The sequence below is a fragment of the Lathyrus oleraceus genome, chromosome 3 (genome assembly GCF_024323335.1).
Source record: "Lathyrus oleraceus cultivar Zhongwan6 chromosome 3, CAAS_Psat_ZW6_1.0, whole genome shotgun sequence".
Lineage (NCBI taxonomy): Eukaryota > Viridiplantae > Streptophyta > Magnoliopsida > Fabales > Fabaceae > Lathyrus > Lathyrus oleraceus.
This window is the reverse complement of record NC_066581.1, coordinates 438866310-438884642: the sequence shown is the minus strand read 5'-3', so window position 1 is coordinate 438884642 and position 18333 is coordinate 438866310. Positions and strand designations below refer to the sequence as shown.

General features: G+C 34.1%; 1 protein-coding gene across 3 annotated transcripts; it reads left to right on the top strand.

The window, feature by feature from the left end:
* The first annotated feature begins 223 nt into the window (after nt 1-223).
* Nucleotides 224-13400, top strand: LOC127128092 (GDSL esterase/lipase At5g14450). 3 transcript variants are annotated; one of them, XR_007805673.1, is made up of 6 exons: nt 224-527; nt 611-817; nt 897-1069; nt 2760-3048; nt 3740-4046; nt 4147-6389. XR_007805673.1 is itself a non-coding variant. In XM_051057341.1 (5 exons), the coding sequence occupies exons 1-5, from the start codon at nt 269-271 to the stop codon at nt 13087-13089; spliced, it is 1179 nt and encodes a 392-aa protein (XP_050913298.1). In that variant the 5' UTR covers nt 224-268; the 3' UTR covers nt 13090-13400. The 3 variants fall into 3 exon arrangements, 2 of the variants coding, with proteins under 2 accessions (XP_050913298.1, XP_050913299.1); XM_051057341.1 differs by lacking the exons at nt 3740-4046; nt 4147-6389 and adding an exon at nt 12839-13400; XM_051057342.1 differs by having other exon boundaries at nt 3740-6390.
* The last annotated feature ends 4933 nt before the right edge of the window (nt 13401-18333 follow it).

Genomic DNA, 18333 nt, shown 5'->3' with positions numbered 1-18333 from the left:
ACGAGAGAAAATAATATTTAATCTAATTAAATTTATTGAGAAAATACAATTGTGAGTATCACATGTGACCTTAAATTACATTATATAGTGGGCCTTGAGTCCATTACACTCATTACTCATAATATTTTATATACTTATAATAACTTGCAACACACGTGATACCCAAATATTGACACATTATATTACTATTTAAACTTATACACTAAGCTCCAAAATCACAACTATATATATACAATAAGAGAACCCTCCTGCTGTATTGTTTTGTGCAATGTCAATAATGGGGTCCCTCACACATTTTGCCACTATTGTTTTTTTACTCTCTTGGTTAGTGAGTATCCAAGCAGATGAACTGAAAACTTCACAAAAACCATGTGATTTTCAAGCAATCTTCAATTTTGGTGACTCAAATTCAGATACTGGCTCTATGTCAGCAGCATTTTTCCCTGCTATTTTGCCTTATGGTCAGACATTTTTCCATGAGGCTGTTGGCAGAGCTTCTGATGGCCGTCTTATCATAGATTTCATTGGTATAATATAACTCTATATATCCTTTCAACATTGTTATATGTATGTATGTTGTGAATAATTTTTTATATATATATGTATGTAGCAAAGCACCTTGGAATGTCATTGTTGAGTGCATATATAAACTCAATTGGAACAAGCTATAGACATGGTGCAAACTTTGCTGCAGGATCGTCCACAATCATGCGACAAAACAAGACCTACTTCGACGGCGGAACTCCTTTCACTCTTGAAATCCAAATACAACAATTTAACAATTTCAAAACACGCACTGCCAAGTTCTTCACACAAGGTTAATTAATCAATACTCCTGAGAATTGCATATTTTTAAGCTTGATGTTTAATTTAATGTATATGATTTTGAATTGCAGCAAATAAAAATTCTTACAGAGCACACTATCCAAAGCCAGAGGAGTTTGGCAAGGCTATTTACACTTTTGATATTGGTCAAAATGATATTGCTTATGTTCTTAGTAAGGTGGGAAAGGAAGATTCCCAAGAATTGATCTCAAATATTGTGGAATATTTTTCTAAACAACTTCAAGTAAGTCATAAGTTGTTTCTATATTATGGAGCATAAATGTATTTTATTTATAGATATGTTACTAAAAAATCATTCATCACACTTGTGCAATTCGCATTTGATGATACCCCGCATCTAAAAATATTTAAATTTCAATCATGATGAATCATTCATAATGATTACTAATAATATTAACAATAAAAATTAGTAAATCATTCCTAATAAATATGGTAAATAATAGTATTCACATGTATTATAATAATATAATAATATGTAATTATTATCTCTCCATTTTAAATTATAACGATATTTTTTATATTTTATAGAAACTGAATCATGTAAATGATTTTGAATGAAAATGTTAAAACAAAAATTATAAAAAAGATAAAATTTTAAAATTTTATTAAAATTCTGAAGTGGCGTATAATATAGAATTCAAATAGTATGTGAGAAAATAAAAGATGCACTAATGTAAATTAATTTTAGACTATAAGTTAATGACAATATTGTAAATTTAAAGGTTAAAAATTTTGTTTTATGATTATTTGGTCGGCTTTTGATTTTTCTACTCTAATTTTTTATATATTTCAACTATGTAATATATTATGTTTTTTCCTAATCTAATTTTCTTTCTATATTTCAACTATGTAATAGGTTATGTTTTTTTTATCCTAATTCTTTTATTTCAACTATGTAATATATTATATTTTTAGTTTTTTTTAGTTTAATACTCCATCCGATCTAATTTATAAAAGGAACTTTTTATATTTTTGATATATTAAATAATTAATATTATATTAAATAATTAATATATTTATTCTATATAATTCATATACATTAATTATTTAATATATTTAGAAAATAAATTGTCTCTTATAAATATGACTGAATGTAGTATTGCTTTTATCAAATGTATATTTAATGCGAGTTGTGCATTTTAATTCTTCTCAAGCCTCTGACAATGTAAAAATATTTTATATTATCATTTAATAAAAATATATCATTCTGTCATATCATACAACTAATTTAAAATTATTTTAAATTTAATTAAAATTATTTTTAATTTAATTTGGTGAAATATACGATCGTTATTGATTAATAGTATAAATTAATTTACACAGTCACCGTCAGTATATCATCCATTTTTTTAAACAAAAATATTAAGAAAATTCAAAATTTATCAAAATGGATGACAAAACTACTATATTAACCCTATATTAAATCATTAAAGTACTCAATAGGTGCAAAAAAAATTCTAATATTTATAAACATTAGATCAGATTAGCGGGTATTGTTTAATAATTCCAAAAAAAAGATTAATTAAATTTAATTAATTCAATTTTCAATCCATTAATTTATATGTATTTAAAAAAAACTTTTTTTAAGCCATTAAAAAATTCATAGGGCCTATTCCTATAAATTTTTATATATAGATTAATTGACCAAAGAAGTCAGCCATATTGTTTTAGATCTAAAAACACACTTTTATATATATTTATTTATAAAAGAAGTTAGCTATACTGCAGATCTAAAAATACATTAATACAAGTAGTAGTCAACTTTCTGTAATTTTTATTCAAAGTTTTAAAATAAAAAATTATTAGTAATAATGACATTAATAATTATTTTACATGTATAATTTGAGATTAAAAAATAAAATTTCTGTCGCATTTTTTTATCAAGTATTAATATAAACCATATTGGCATACAGAATGTATATAGTTATGGAGCAAGAAGATTTTGGATACACAACACAGGCCCCATTGGTTGCCTACCAGTTTCCATGCCAATTCACAATGTCCACCACAACAGTACTCTACTTCCTGGTTACCTTGATCAAAACGGCTGCGTCAACTACCAAAACGACTTGGCCAAAGACTTCAATAAAAAGCTTAAAGATGAAGTTCTCAAATTAAGGACAGTCTTCCCTAATGCTTCTTTAACATATGTCGACATGTTCTCTGCAAAATATGAACTAATCAGTAATGCTATAAAATCAGGTATCAATATGATTCTCTTTCTGACTATTATTAACCGGATTAAATTCATGTTTAATTTTATAATATGGTTGCACAAATTTTGCGAGTTCACGTGACATCTCAAAAGAAATTAGTTGACGAAATAGTTAAATTATTCCTTAAAAGAAATCGTGGGTCAGAAATATTTATTGGTCCCTGAATCACTTAATTAATTATGCTTCAAATTTTCAAATGTGTAATATATGTTCACACGTGTAATTTTTGGATGAGATATGAAAGATATTAAAATGTATCTCACAAAATTAACCTTAATTTTTTAAAATAAATAATATATTTTATTTTAAAAAAAATATTAAATATTAAATATTAAATATTAAATATTCTATTTAAGTGCACTTTTTACATTTGAGTTTTCTCTTTTAGTCTAAAGTTTTACTTTTTCAACGGTAATTTTCTTGAGCACATTTGAAAGAAAGGAAAAAGATGAACCTCAAATTTTCATTATTGATTAAAAAATTATGCAAGCAATCATTTATATAGAAACTCTAACTAACTAACTAAATGAACTCCAAACGAGAGTTTAACCAACTCCAAATGAAATACAAAATCATATTTGAAGTTAAATAAAACTAGAAAGAGTAAACTAGTTAATTAGTCAAGTTGTTTTGTATCACAAGAAATTTGATCGACACTCTTCTTCATTTAATTATAGTATCCATTCCTCCTCCACGAGTTTGAGGTTGGTAAATGTCTACCATACCAATCTTGATTAAGCAATCGAGAAAAGGGCGAGATCCAATAGCTTTGGTGAAAACATCAGTGATTTGATTTTAAGAAGACACGAGAAACAAGCATATGAGTCCAACTTAAAGCTTTTCACACACCAAATAGGAATCAATATCCAGATGTTTTTGTACACTCGTGGAACACGGGATTGACACTCATATGAAGTGCATTTTGATTATCACAAGTCTTACCTTGAATCGTTCAATGGAACCATTTGCAGGCATTTTGATATTGTAAGTCCACTTTCTACTAATAAGTGAAGCATAAGTAGGTAAATAAACAAATTCCCATGTATGATTAGCATTAAGAGCTTTAATTTTTTTTTGTCAATAGTTGCAGTCCATCTAGAATCTCTACTTCTAGCTTGGAAGTTTGAAGACACCATTTATGTAGAAAGAGACATAATGTAGGCTTGGTGGTTGGGTGAAATATTTGAGTATGAGATGAAATTGGCTAGAGGATATTGACAGGTGTTGGGAACACTAGAGGTACAAACATAATCTTCAAGCTGTGTAGGTAGATTAATAGTCCTGGTGGATTTTGTGAGTTCAAGTTAGGAAGATGAAGAAATGGTATGGACATATGTCTTGGATGAAAAATCAAATGAAATAAGGATAGATTTTCTATCAGATGTGGGATCATGTATGGTTATAAGTTTAGGTTGAGGCATTGTTGTGGAATTAGAGTTGTTCTCATCAGAATCATAAATAGGTTGATTATAATTTATTGAGAGGTAATTATAAATGTGGTGGATATGACTTCATTAGAATAACAATAGTAGGGAAGTTCGAGGTCTAAAAATTTCACATCTATATAAACTATGATTTCATGATCTGTAACAACATCCAAAAGAACAAATTATTTCATTCTCGACTTGTATCCCAAGAAAACGCACTTTCTTGCTCTTGGATAAAACTTGTGTCTATTTTTTGGAAGTGTTGAGTCATAACTCAAACGACCAAATACCTTTAGATGAATGAGATCAGGTACACTTCCATATAATACTTCGTATGAAGATTTTTATGCAAGACCTTGGTTGGAATTCTTTTCATGAGAAATACTACATGCAATACTAAATAGGACCAATACTTCTTAAGTTTTCTAGATTGAAATACACACAACTTATTTGATGAAAAATAGCTCTTGGAGCATAATAGAGAGATGATATAAACTCTGGCCCATTACAACTCCTTGTTATCTTTACTTTCTTATCAAATTGAGTCTCTACCATTGCAATGAAGTCATTCACCTTCTATGAAACTTGTAATTTAGAATTCAACATTATTACCCAAACATGCCTACTGCAATCATCTAGGATAGTTAAGAAGTAATAAAACCATGCATTCAATCAGTATTTAAAACCATACATCTATATAAACTATGACTTTTATTATTTATGGGAAAATGACAAATCTTTTATTATTTATAGTTAAGAAGTTATATGAACATTAGTAGGAATGTAGTTATACATCTTATTCATGTGTTTCATCCTATCATGAGATAGATGACCATGCCTAAGATGCCATAGTACTTTTGGTGGCACTACTACATTTTTATCTGAATTTTTATTAACAAAAACATTGGAAACTAACCCTACATTACTATTGTTTATTTTAGCTTCTATATAGTAGAGACCCTCATGCTCCTTAGTTAAACCAATCGTCTTCAAATTCTTCTTTGCATGTATCACACATTTATCATCTCAAAAAGCAAGTTACAATCTTACTCTTTGCACAATTTTGATACTTATATTAAATTAATTCACTTCAAACTGAGGAAAATAAAATACATTTTTTATTATCAAATCATGAGACAGTTTTATATCTCCACATATAGATGCAGCTATAGAATTTACATTCGGTAAATTCACCATTATAGGACTAATTTTATTATGCTTAGTAAACCAATCTAAAATAAAACCTATATGATTTGTGGCTCTTGTGTCTAATATCCGGTCTATATTACTATCTTTTGCATTAAAATTAGGAATATAGAAATTACATCCCTTGGTCAAATTAACTGATCTTGTGCTTTTCTCAAGCAACATCATCAAATTCTAATGATCCTTGGTCAATGTCATGTTGCAATTGTCGTTGGTGGATATTATTGATTTTGCCTCTGATTTATCACCTTCAACTTGATTAACATAAGAAGTCCCTCTTCCAAAGTTAGGTGGATACTCATGCTTCTTGTAACAACATCAACAATATGACCTATTTTGCCACAGTGTGTGCATATACCTTGTCATTTCCTCTTCGTCTTCCTTGACCATAGTTACCATTTCCTCTTCCTCTTACACTAGATGAGGTGGATCCATACTACAACTTTCTTTCTTTCTCCATAAATAAAGAAAACACTCTATTTATATGTGGCATATGATCCATAAGCATCTCTTGTGATGCCACTCCTTTATATTTTTCACTCAACAACCCAAGAATTGGATTATCCTATCCATAGATCTAAATCTCTTAGAATTTCTCATTGATAAGCATAAGCAAGGCGTAGATCCAATAAAATTACACATTGGTCTATATTGATATGATTATTCCTAAATACCTCTCCATTCATTGAAATAATCTTAAATATTTTTATTACTTTGCTTCAGACTTGCAATCTCTTGATAAAATTGAGCAACTCTAATGATATATCCTCTCATGAAACTCTAATGCAATATCTATAAGATAATGGAAATTGTGTCCTTCTCATTGATCTGAATAGAATATATATACATCAATGTGTAATATTTGGTCAACTATCTAATTATGATACAACATAATTATAGGAAACTAATTATGACTAATTATAACAAAATATTCTATTCTATCCCCCCCCCCCCCCCCCCCCGGTGCAGTCGAAGCGGGAGGTTCACGGACGCTTAGACTGGTCCGAAAATCATCAAAGAGAATGCGATGAAGTCCTTTGGTGAAGATGTCTGCGATCTGATGTCTTGAGGGAACATGAAGGACGCGAGCCTGACCACGAGCTACCTTTTCCCGAACAAAATGAATGTCCATTTCAATATGCTTAGTGCGCTGATGTTGCACATGATCACCAGATAGATAGATGACACTAACATTGTCACAATACACCAAAGTGGTCTGAGGAATAGGAAAATGGAGTTCCAGGAGAAGATTGCGAATCCAACACGATTCAGAGACAACATTGGCAACCTCCCTATATTCAGCTTAACACTGGAACGGGAGAGAGTTGACTGCCTTTTGGAAGACCAAGAAATAAGGTTGTCACCTAGAAAAACATAATAACCAGATGTAGAGCGTCTGGTGTCAGGACATCCACCCCAATCAGTGCAGTGTAGGAAATAAACTTTGTATTGGAAGATGTGGATAAGTGCAGTCCAAAATGTAAGGTGCCCTGGACATAGCGCAAAATGCGCTTAAGAACAAACATGTGTTCCGTGTGAGGGGCATGCATGTGAAGGCAAACTTGTTGAACAACATATGATATATCAGGTCGAGTGAAGGTTAGATACTGTAGGGCCCCTGCAAGACTCCGATATAAGGAGGGATCCTCATAAGAAGTGTCAAAGGAGGTGATGAGTTTCTGCTTGGTGTCAACATGAGTGGTTGATGGTTTACAGGACGCCATACCAACACGTTCAATGATCTCTGATGCATATGTACTTTGACTAAGAAATCTGCCATCAGGATGATGAGATACTGCAATACCCAAAAAGTAACTCAGAGGGTCCAAATCCTTCATTGCAAACTCAGATGCTAAGAGTGACATAATTGATTGGTGGAGGACCTGAGTGAAGATGATGAGGATGATGTCGTCTACATACAACAGAATGTAGGCCATGTCTAAACCTTGTCGATATATGAAGAGGGAGTGGTTTGATGTGCTATGGTGAAAGCCAATGGGGGCGATATAGTCAGCAAAACATTGATACCATGCCTTAGGCGCTTGCTCGAGACCATACAATGACTTCTTCAACCGACACACATAATCTGGATGACATAGGTTGCAGAAACCCAATGGCTGATGCATGTAAACAGTATCATGAAGATCACCATGTAAAAAGGCATCCTGGACATCCAGTTGATGAATGAGCCAGGATTTGGAGAGAGCAATGGTAAGCATTATTCGAATGGTAACGGGTTTCACCATAGGGCTAAAAGTCTTATCACAATCCACACCTGCAACCTGTGACATGCCATCACCTACAAGACGGGGCGTATAACGCTCAAAGGATCCATCAAAAAATTTCTTATGCCTAAAAATCCACATACATCGAATAAGATTAGCATCACAAGGACGAGGAACTAAATCACATGTCTTATTTTGAATAAGAGCATCAAATTCAGATTGCATTGCGGATTTCTAATTCGGGTCTAATAAGGCTAGTTTTGGGTTTTTAGGTATGGGAGAGATGGTGTGGTCAGAGTGAGAGATTGATAAGTTAAATAGCATACGGGGTTTGACAATTCCTTTCATGATTCGGGTGGTGATGGTTCGTGTAGGTGGAGGTGGATGGAGTTGAATTGATGGTGGTGATGGAGAGTTTATTATAATAGGTGTGTTGATCTAAGAGGTAGGAGATGATGATTGTTGGTTTATTGAGGGTAGTAGTTGGTCAATTGGGATTATGAGTCTTGGTTGGTTATATGCAACAGGTGGTGAAATTTGATTTTTCCACTGATGTATAAGGTAGGGGTGAAGGTCATCATCTAGGAATTGATAAGAGTGAGGTGAAGGGGAGTGTATCTTGATATTGAGTTTCATCAAAGATAACATGCCTCAAAATTATTAATTTTCTATTAGACAAATCAGAACACTTATAACCTTTATGATTCGGCGGATAACCCAAGAAGACACACGGAGTAGAGCGGGGTTGTAACTTATGAATGGTAGATGACGGGAATAATGGATAACATAGACAACCAAAGACTCTGAGATGTGTGTAGGCGGGATCACGATGATACATGAGTTGTGTTGGTGACAGATTATGTAGTGTTTTACAGGGAATAATATTTAACAAGTAAGTTGCCATTTGGAGAACATGATGCCAAAACGAAGGGGGAACAGAAGAATGAGCTAGCATAGTGCGTATCATATTATTAATGGTTCTTATTTTGCGTTTCGCTTTCCCATTTTGTGAGGATGTGTGGGGATAAGAGAAACGAAAAACTAGACCATGATCAGTGCAATATTTTTGAAAAAGCTCATTATTATATTCACCACCATTGTCACATTGAAATGTTTTTGACTTTTTGCAAAAATTGAGTTTGAATGAGTTGAGTAAGTGACTTGAACGTTTCAAACACATGAGATTTTCTTCTAATAGGAAAAGTCCACAAGAAGTTTGTAAAATCATCTAAGAATAAGACATAATATTTATGACCAGCAGAACTTAAAATTGAAGACGTCCATAAATCACTATGTAAAATGTCAAAAGGCATCAAAGTCGTAGTTTAAGAATAAAAAAATGGCAATTTAACTTGTTTCCCTAAAACACAATAGTCACAAACTATAGAAGAATTAAAAGGTTCACAATATATGAACTTATTTTTGCAAAGGGAATTCAAAACAAACACGCCAGGATGACCAAGACGACTATGCCAAAGACTGGATGTGAGACTGGCAAAACTAGGAGGAATGGTAACTGGATAAAGATCTCCATGACTGTCACATCTGAGAAGGGTGATCCCCGTCTAAAAATCAGAGAAATTAAAACTAAAAGGATCAAAGGAAACAGAAACATTGTTGTCAGTGGTGAGTCGTCTCACAGAAATTCAATTTTTAATAATTTTCGGGGGCATGCAGGACATGGTTAAGGTGAAGTGGTTGGTGAGATGTGGTTATTTGTATGTGGTGAGAGACGTGAATTGGAATTTCATGGCCACTGCCTACAATGACTTTCTGATTTGAATTACTTACTCGAAAATAAGACGAGAGATTACCTTGTGATGCAGCTGTGTGAGATGTTGCGCCCGTGTCCATGTACCACTGACTATCAAGAGTGTGGAGTGACATGGTGTGCATTGCGGTCTCAATGTCTGTCGGTACCTGAGATGAGGTAGAGGTTGCATACACTTGAGGTCACTGTCATAGAATGTCTGGCTTCTTAGGAGGACCGGAAAGGCGTGTCCACTAAGAGGTGGGATACGGACACGGTGGCATAATCCATGGTGGTGGAGTCTAACCCATGGTTTCCAGGTAGGGTACTGTTGTTGCTGTTTCCAAGGAGGAGCGAACCAAGGTGAGGGAGCGCTGGGAGCTCCAGACTGAGGTGTACTGCGGTTACCACGTCCCCCTCCGCGACCCTGGTTTCCACGGGAGCGAGAACGGTTGCCGGGGCGGAGGTTGCCACGCTGAGAGGTGTCTTCAGTAGGTTTTAGCTGAGTGGTGTGCATAGCAGCATGAGAGTTTGTGTTTCCATCTTAGCCATACCGGCTTCTTCCAAAGGGAGCATGAAACAAGCCTAATAGAATGCCGGAAGAGGGTTTCTTTGAAGAATCAGAGTAGCAACATAGCGGTAAGCTTCTGGGAGACCAGAGATCAGTTGAAAGACCAGACGATGATTGTTGACAGGGGAGCCGACATTTCTCAAATGATCAGAAAGCATATTAAGATGCTAACAGTAAGCTGAGACATTGGGAAAATCCTCCATACGAGTGTTAGAAAACTCTTGCTCAAGAGTGACAGCTCGAGCATTTTGGTTATCTTGAAAAATATCTTTCAAGCGATTCCATGCTTCCATTGCAGTGAAGTTGGGTTCTAGAATAGTGGTCAGAAAATCGGTAGAAATAGTGGAATAAATCCACTGAAGAACAATGGCATCAAGAGTGGACCATTGTTCATGGTTGGCGTCGATAATGGTTGGTGGCTCTTTTCAGATAGATGGAACGATGTGATACAGGACTCGAGGTGAGCGAGCATGAATGCGGAAAAGCTCGACCGAGGTACCATATTGATATTTTTCCATCTCAAGAATAATAGGAATATGGTTCCTAATATTCGATACGGCAAGAGCGGGATGAAACTCTGATTTGGAACCTCAAAACGTGGTGTTCTTGGGCTGGCCGAAATCACCAGTATCGGCGGATTTGTGGGTATCGGTGTTACTGGGTTTTGAATGGTCTGATTCAGACATGGTTGTAGGTGCAACGACGGTAACGCGAACAGAGGCGGAAGGCGAGAGAATAGGGTGGTTCCCGTGTTCGGCGGCGGCGGTACAGAGTACGGTAGTCCTGTTGCGACGGCAGACTTCAAGGAGGGAGAAGAAGCATGCGGCGACGGACTGTAATGAGGGAGAAGAAGAAACGCATTTCTAGGTTTGCTTTTTTTTAGAGAGAGAGATTGGTTAGCTCTGATACCATGTAAGATAATGGAAATCGTGCCCTTCTCATTGATCTGAATAGAATATATATACATCAATGTGTAACATTTATTTGGTCAACTATCTTATGATACAACATAATTATAGGAAACTAATTATGACTAATTATAACAAAATATTCTATTCTGTCAATATCTTGATGAAATTGAGCAACTCTAACGCATATGTTTATAGCATTATCAATGATTACAATACTTTCTGTAATTGAAGGTGTGATATAATTGATAATCCATGTATGAACAATATTCTTGCACCTTTTCCAAGCCGTAAAATTCAAATCCGCTTCATTAGGATCTAGAATCGATCCATCCACAAACTTGAACCTTTTCTTCAACACTAATGCTCTTCTCATCTTTATTGACCATGCATGATAATTGTCACCAGATAAAACTGATGTAAAACATATAGTTGAGAAATTTTCTGAAGGATGCACATAGTAGGGATTAAGTTGATCTTCTTGAACTTGATTCAATGCTTTATTCTGAACAACATTATTATTGTTGTTATTTCTCACCATGATTAGGATCGTCTGACAAGCCGAAAATAATTATACTCAATCGATTCAATCATCATGAACGATTAGCAAGAAGTTGATTATCTCAATCAATGGCGTAGCGAAAGCAAAGTAGGACGAACATGCTAGGATACCATCAAAATAATTTTATGAACACATTTGAGAGAAAGGAAGAAGATGAATATCAAGTTTCCATTAATAATTAGAGAATTATACATTCAATCACTTATATACAAATTCTCTAATGCCATGTAAGCATAACTAACTAACAACTAAATGAACTCCAAATGAGGGTTTAACTAACTCAAAATAAAATGCATATTTAGATTTAAAATTATCTATAGCATGTTTGGTTTAGCTTTTCACCAATCAAACTCACGGTCAAATGCCACTCTGCCGTGATTTTCTAGAAGCTCCAAAAGGTAGCTTCTGTGTAAACGTGAAAAGCTACCGTGATTTTTTAAAATTCAACGTTAAACCAAACATACTACTAATCACGCTCACTTGTATCACAAGAAATCAGATCAACACTCTTCTTTATGTGACTTATGCCTCAAGTTGAACTCATAAGCTACAATCATTATCACTTCTTGTTTTTTTTCTTTCAAATCAACAAAATTTTCACTTATTTTCTTCACGGCAACTTCATTATTTTAATTATTATGATTCTACAATATTTTGTTTTCATGTGTTTTATTTTACTCTTTTATTATTGTTTGGTTCTTTGAATACTGTACCATGATTTATTTTATCATTTGTATTAATTTATTTGGAATATTGAATATTTTGTGTTTGATTTGACTTCTTAATAAATAGATAAATTTTTCTTTAGTAAATTGATTCAGATAATATATTTCAAGATCATATTTTCATAGTTGGATAAAGATCGAGATACGTTAAGATCGATCTATTTAAAGACAGATAACTCGTTTTAACATCTAGGTCTGAAATAATAAATAGTAATAGTGGGTGTTGTTGTCATCCTATCAATATATTATAATAATTTTTATTTATTTATTAAATCTTAAATTTGAATCAGTGGATTTTGATAGTAAAGTCTATAAGGTATTGATGAAGATAATTTTGATCCAATTAAAATAAAGATAGAACTAACCCTCTAATTATTAACCGATGAATGGATTAAATTGCAGGATTCGTTGAACCTTTTGAAATATGTTGTGGATATCATGAAGATGGTAACCATGTATATTGTGGGAATAAAGCAACTATAAACGGTAAAGAAATTGTAACAAAATCTTGTAATGATCCTTCAAAGTATATAAGTTGGGATGGCGTGCACTACACTGAGGCAGCAAATAAATGGATTGCCAATCAAATACTCAATGGTTCCTTTTCAGATCCACCGCTTCCCATTACACACTCATGTCAAATTACTCATTAGCATATACTACATCCTACTTCTTTTTTTAGCACATCTTTATCAAATTATGCAAGTAATAATGGTGATACGAAGATAATTTCCACAAGGGTTGAGTACTATGATTTTAGTTTCGGTTACCACTACCTGTTTAAAATTTCTAATAGCAAAATCATTATACTTTTTAATTTGGTAGCGTTAACTTGTATTTAATTAATTAGGTTTGATTTGGTTTGTTATTTGGCTGTTTGTTAGAAAAATTTACTCTTTATTTTTGGGATAGTATTAAACTCAGCTCGTAAAACTTGAATTTAATTAAATAATTCTCTGTTTTATGTTTCCTTTTCTTTAATGCGCATTTTTCTCTCTGCCAAAGATTTAACATGGTATCAGAAAGAATGATCGCTCTTATAGCAAATTTTATCATATCTAATATGTGTTTATTTTTATTGGTATTTTATATTGCTTCTTCAAACAAATTCTCTCTCTTCACAAGAAACCTTTCTTTACCTCCTTTTCCCGAATCTTTCTTCCTCCGACCTACAATGGCCACCATTGAAGGTGTCATTGATGACAACAATCCTCCCCCCACCCCTTAACCACCACGAAACTCTGAACCATAACCTATCATTTCTTCTACTCGTGATTTCAGGACCACCGCTTCAAACACCAATCCTAATCAACGCTACCAGATCGATATGCTAACCCTTCTTCATGCATCCCGACGACAATCCTAGGCTTGTTATAGTTACTTAATTTTAACTACCACTCTTGTTCAATATCAATAAAGATCGCCTTTCAATATGAAAATTAATTAGAGTTCATAGACGGAACCATAATCCAACCATCTTCTTCAAATCGCGCCTCAATGGCATAGGATCGCTGCAATACCATGGTCATGACATGGTTGACCAACTCATTTGAAAGAAAAATCTCATAAAGTCTTTTATGGATGTATACAACTCAAGAGATTTGGCAGGAACTTTAAGATAAATATCATCATAGTGGTGTTTTTTGTTGGTCAAAATAAAAGAGAGATAAAGAGAGTATGAAGGAGAAACAAGAAAAATAATAGCAAAAAGAAACAATAATGGTTATGAGAATTTTGGGGAGATGTTAAATAATAACCATTCATCTTTCTTGTTTTATTGGCTATAAAAGCCTTGTATCTTTCATTTGTAATCATCAGAACATATTTTCAATAAATTCTTTTAGTGTAATTGAGTTGTGAAATTTTCATGTGAGGAGAGGTTAATGAATTTATATATTTTATTTTCATTAAGTTTGTGTGCTTCCGTGTTAATTTGTTCTTCCATAAATCTGATAATATAGGGAAATTTTGTGTAGTTTCCTAACATCTGGTATCAGAACCAGTTGGTTGATTTTTCTAATTTTTCTAGTAAAGAAACTTTTAGAGACGATCCTGAGAAAATCAGATTTAAGTGGGAGTGATGGTTGCAGATGAAGGAAAAATGAAAATTGAAAAGCTCGATGGTGTGGACTTTAGCTTTTGGAAGATGCAGATTGAAGATTATCTATATCAGGAAAAGCTATATCAACCTCTCATGGAAACGAAGCCAGATTCGATGAAGGAAGATGAGTGGAACCTTCTCGATAGGCAAGCACTTGGTGTTATCCGATTGTCGTTATCTCGAAATGTTGCTTTTAACATTGCGAAGGAGAAGATAACTGCTGGTCTTTTGAAGGCTCTTTCAAGCATGTATGAAAAGCCTTCAGCATCAAATAAAGTTCATTTGATGAGACGGTTATTTACACTTCGGATGACAGAAGACACATCAATTGCATAATATATCAATGAACTCAATATTGTAACAACTCAATTGAGTTCAGTTGGAATTGAGTTTGACGATGAAGTACGAGCATTGATACTTTTGTCTTTCTTACCAGATAGTTGGAGTGCTACTGTCACGGTAGCGAGTAGCTCGTCAGGAAGTACAAAGATGAAATTTGATGATGTCCGTGATCTGATTCTCAGTGAAGAGATCAGGCGAAGAGAGTTGGGCGAATCATCATCCTCTTTGGTATTACATATAGAGGAAAGAGGAAGAAATTCAACCAGGGGATATGGACGTGGTAAATCAAAGGACCGACGATCCAAATCCAGAAATCATCGTAGTTTCAATAATTCGAAGACTATCGAATGTTGGAATTATGGAAAGAAAGGGCATTACAAAAATCAATGTAGACTCCCACCAAAGAACCAAGAGGTAAAGGATGAAGCAAATGTTGCTTCCACTTCAAGAGGAGAAGACGCGTTGATATGCTCTTTGGAGAATAAAGAAGAGTCTTAGGTGTTAGACTCTGGAGCATCCTTCCATGCCACTTCCCAGAAAGAATTCTTTAATAATAATGTCTCTGGAAACCTCGGTAAAGTTTACCTCGGTAATGAGCAATCATGTGAGATTGCAGGTAAATGTGTAGTGAAGATTAAGTTAGGTGGGTTTGAATGGGAATTGAAAAATGTAAGACATATTCCCGACTTGACAAAGAACTTAATCTCAGTAGGCCAGTTGGCTAGTGAAGGCTACACAACAGTCTTTCATGGTGATCAATGGAAGATTTCAAAGGGTGCAATGTGTAAGACCCCAATTTTGGGCCCTAAGATCCCTCATGGCCCATATCATTCATATCATAACCTCAAGGATCATTGCATGTCTTTGTCCCCTCCTAGTGGATAGATTTGCCTTGTGGGTTGATTTCTTGATCACCAAGCATACTGTGCATTTGTATATCTTTGCTTTCATATGTTTATCATTCAAAAAAATACAAAAATATTGTCTGTCTAACCTTGTTGCTTGCAGTGGAAGCAATCATCAGCAATTAGGTCAAAGTCAGTCATTGATCAGTCAAAGCAATGGATGATGGCCATTCTTGCAGAATTTGGGCATCATGATTATTAATCAAAGGTTCATACATCTTGAGACATCATTTGAAGTCAAGGTCTCAAGGAATTAGGGTTTGGAAATCATCAGAAGAAGTTCAATCAGTCCAAAACCCTAGAAAAAGTCAACAGAAAGTCAAACTTGGTCAACAGTTGTTTTAATCAAGATTTGATGGATAGAATTGATTTGAAGGAGCTCATTCATGCTTGTATAAGCCTCATCTATCATGTTCAACCTCATCATGGAAGAAAATCAAGCCAATCAGAAAATTTTCCAGAAATAGAAAGTGGACCTGTAATTTCAACTGCCAAAAATGGAAACTTCTTGATCTTAAACTTACATCATGATACAAGCTTCAAATGAATTTTTGCCCAACATGAAAGTTGAAGATCTTGTCTTCCCATTTTCAAAAAGTCCAAGAACATCAAAATCCCATGTGTGGTTGTCAAGATATGATCAAATCATTTTCACCAATTTTTGAACTTCAACAAGCCATAACTCTCAAACCATAAGGCCAAATTTGGTGGGGTTTTTTCCTACACACCACATTTTTCATCCTCTTTCCAAAAATATAAATTTCATGACCTAAAACCTTGCCAATCAAAATGGCATTTTTGGACCAATTCCTTTAAAATTCAAAGTTTGACCAAACTTTGACTTTTTGATTTATGGACTTTTTCATCATTTTGCCAATTGGGAAATGTTTTAAACCATATTTGAAACTTGCTCAAAGCTTAAAACCATCATCATACCATCATTCCATCATCATTTTGGATAAAAATTCAAAATTGGCAAAAGGTGCAAATAGAAGTACATAAGGCAAAACCAGTACAACATGCTGCAGCATTCCATGTATAACCAAAAACAGCAAATATACTGTCCTTTTTGCAGCCTGTACCCAGCCCAAATTCTCAGTCAATTCACACCTCTCCTCCACTTGGCCAAACATTAGCAATTTTGCAAAATGGTTTAATTAAGTTAATTTTGGTTAGTACATGATTGGTTAATCTTAAACAGTCATATAAGAGATCATTTTCAGCACAAAACAACCCTAGTTTTACAGCCTCCAAGGACAGAAACACTCATTCTCTCCTTCTTGCATTTTTGCTCGACTTGCATTTTCTGCTAAAACTCCAAAATACTCGAGCTTCCTTTGGTTTCTCCATCATCCAAACATCATTTCAAGCTCATTCCCATTGCCATTTCACAACTGGAAGCAGCTTTGATTCAACTGTTCTTCAGCACCACTAGCTATGGCAGATTTGGTTTAAGTGATTTCCCAGCTGCATTAAAACGAGCTTTCTTCACCATTCAACTTGTGGAGGGAGAATTTTCAACTGTTTGAGCATATCCAGACCAAACAACTGCTGAATCTTCCTCTGCTCTTCATATTGGTAAATTTTCGAATCATTTATTTTTCAAATCCATGTTATGCTTTGTGTGGTCCTTGCCATGCTGAGTCTATTGCAAGTTGAACCACTTAAAATGGTTGAGTAGATTGCTAGAAATCTGGATTTGAAATTGCTGGTTCATATACATTTTTGCTCGATTCTCCTTCCTCACCATGTTTCCATGAAAACCATGCTTGAATTTGCTCTGTATATGCTCTAATGGTCCTGTTGGTATGCTGTTTATCCACTTCTGAAACTTTTCATTCATGAGCAAAGTTGGTGTTCAGATTTTCTTATGCTCGATTCATGGTGTATATGCTGTTTTAATGGAAACTGATGATGAACTATTGATTGCCATGCTTTTCTGGACCTTTGTGTGTGTTCAATATGGACTCCTGAAAATTTTTCATACAAACTCGATTTGAGGTGATGGAGTTGTTGCTACTGCTTTGAAAACCCTAAGCCATTCCCAGTTTGTTCCTGTTTTTTCTGTATCGTGTATGGCTGTTGTTTACATGGTGATTGCATGAACTATATCATTGCCATGCTATTTGTAAATTATGTTTGAAATTCGTTGGTAATGCATGTTGATGATGAGCTTGTTTTGATTATATGATGAACATGAGTGGTTGCTGCTATACCATGCTGCTGTGATGATGATGTTGATGTTCATAAAATTCTGCTGCAATTTTTAAAACATGAATGTGCTGCCATACTGTGCTATGCCTTACTGTTTGAAATCTCCTAAACATGCTCAGAAAATCCATTGCATTGTGTTTGTTGTGTTTGGTGTTGGTTATTCAATGTTGCATGATATTTGCATGAACCTACTGTGCTATGCTGCTTTGTTTTGTTGTTGATTGATGCTACTGCATCATGACAGTACCTCCTTGCCATGACTAGTTGTTTCTGTTGGGTTCCAAGTGATTACATGATGATGAACTTTGCTGTTGACTGCTTGCAATTACCATGCT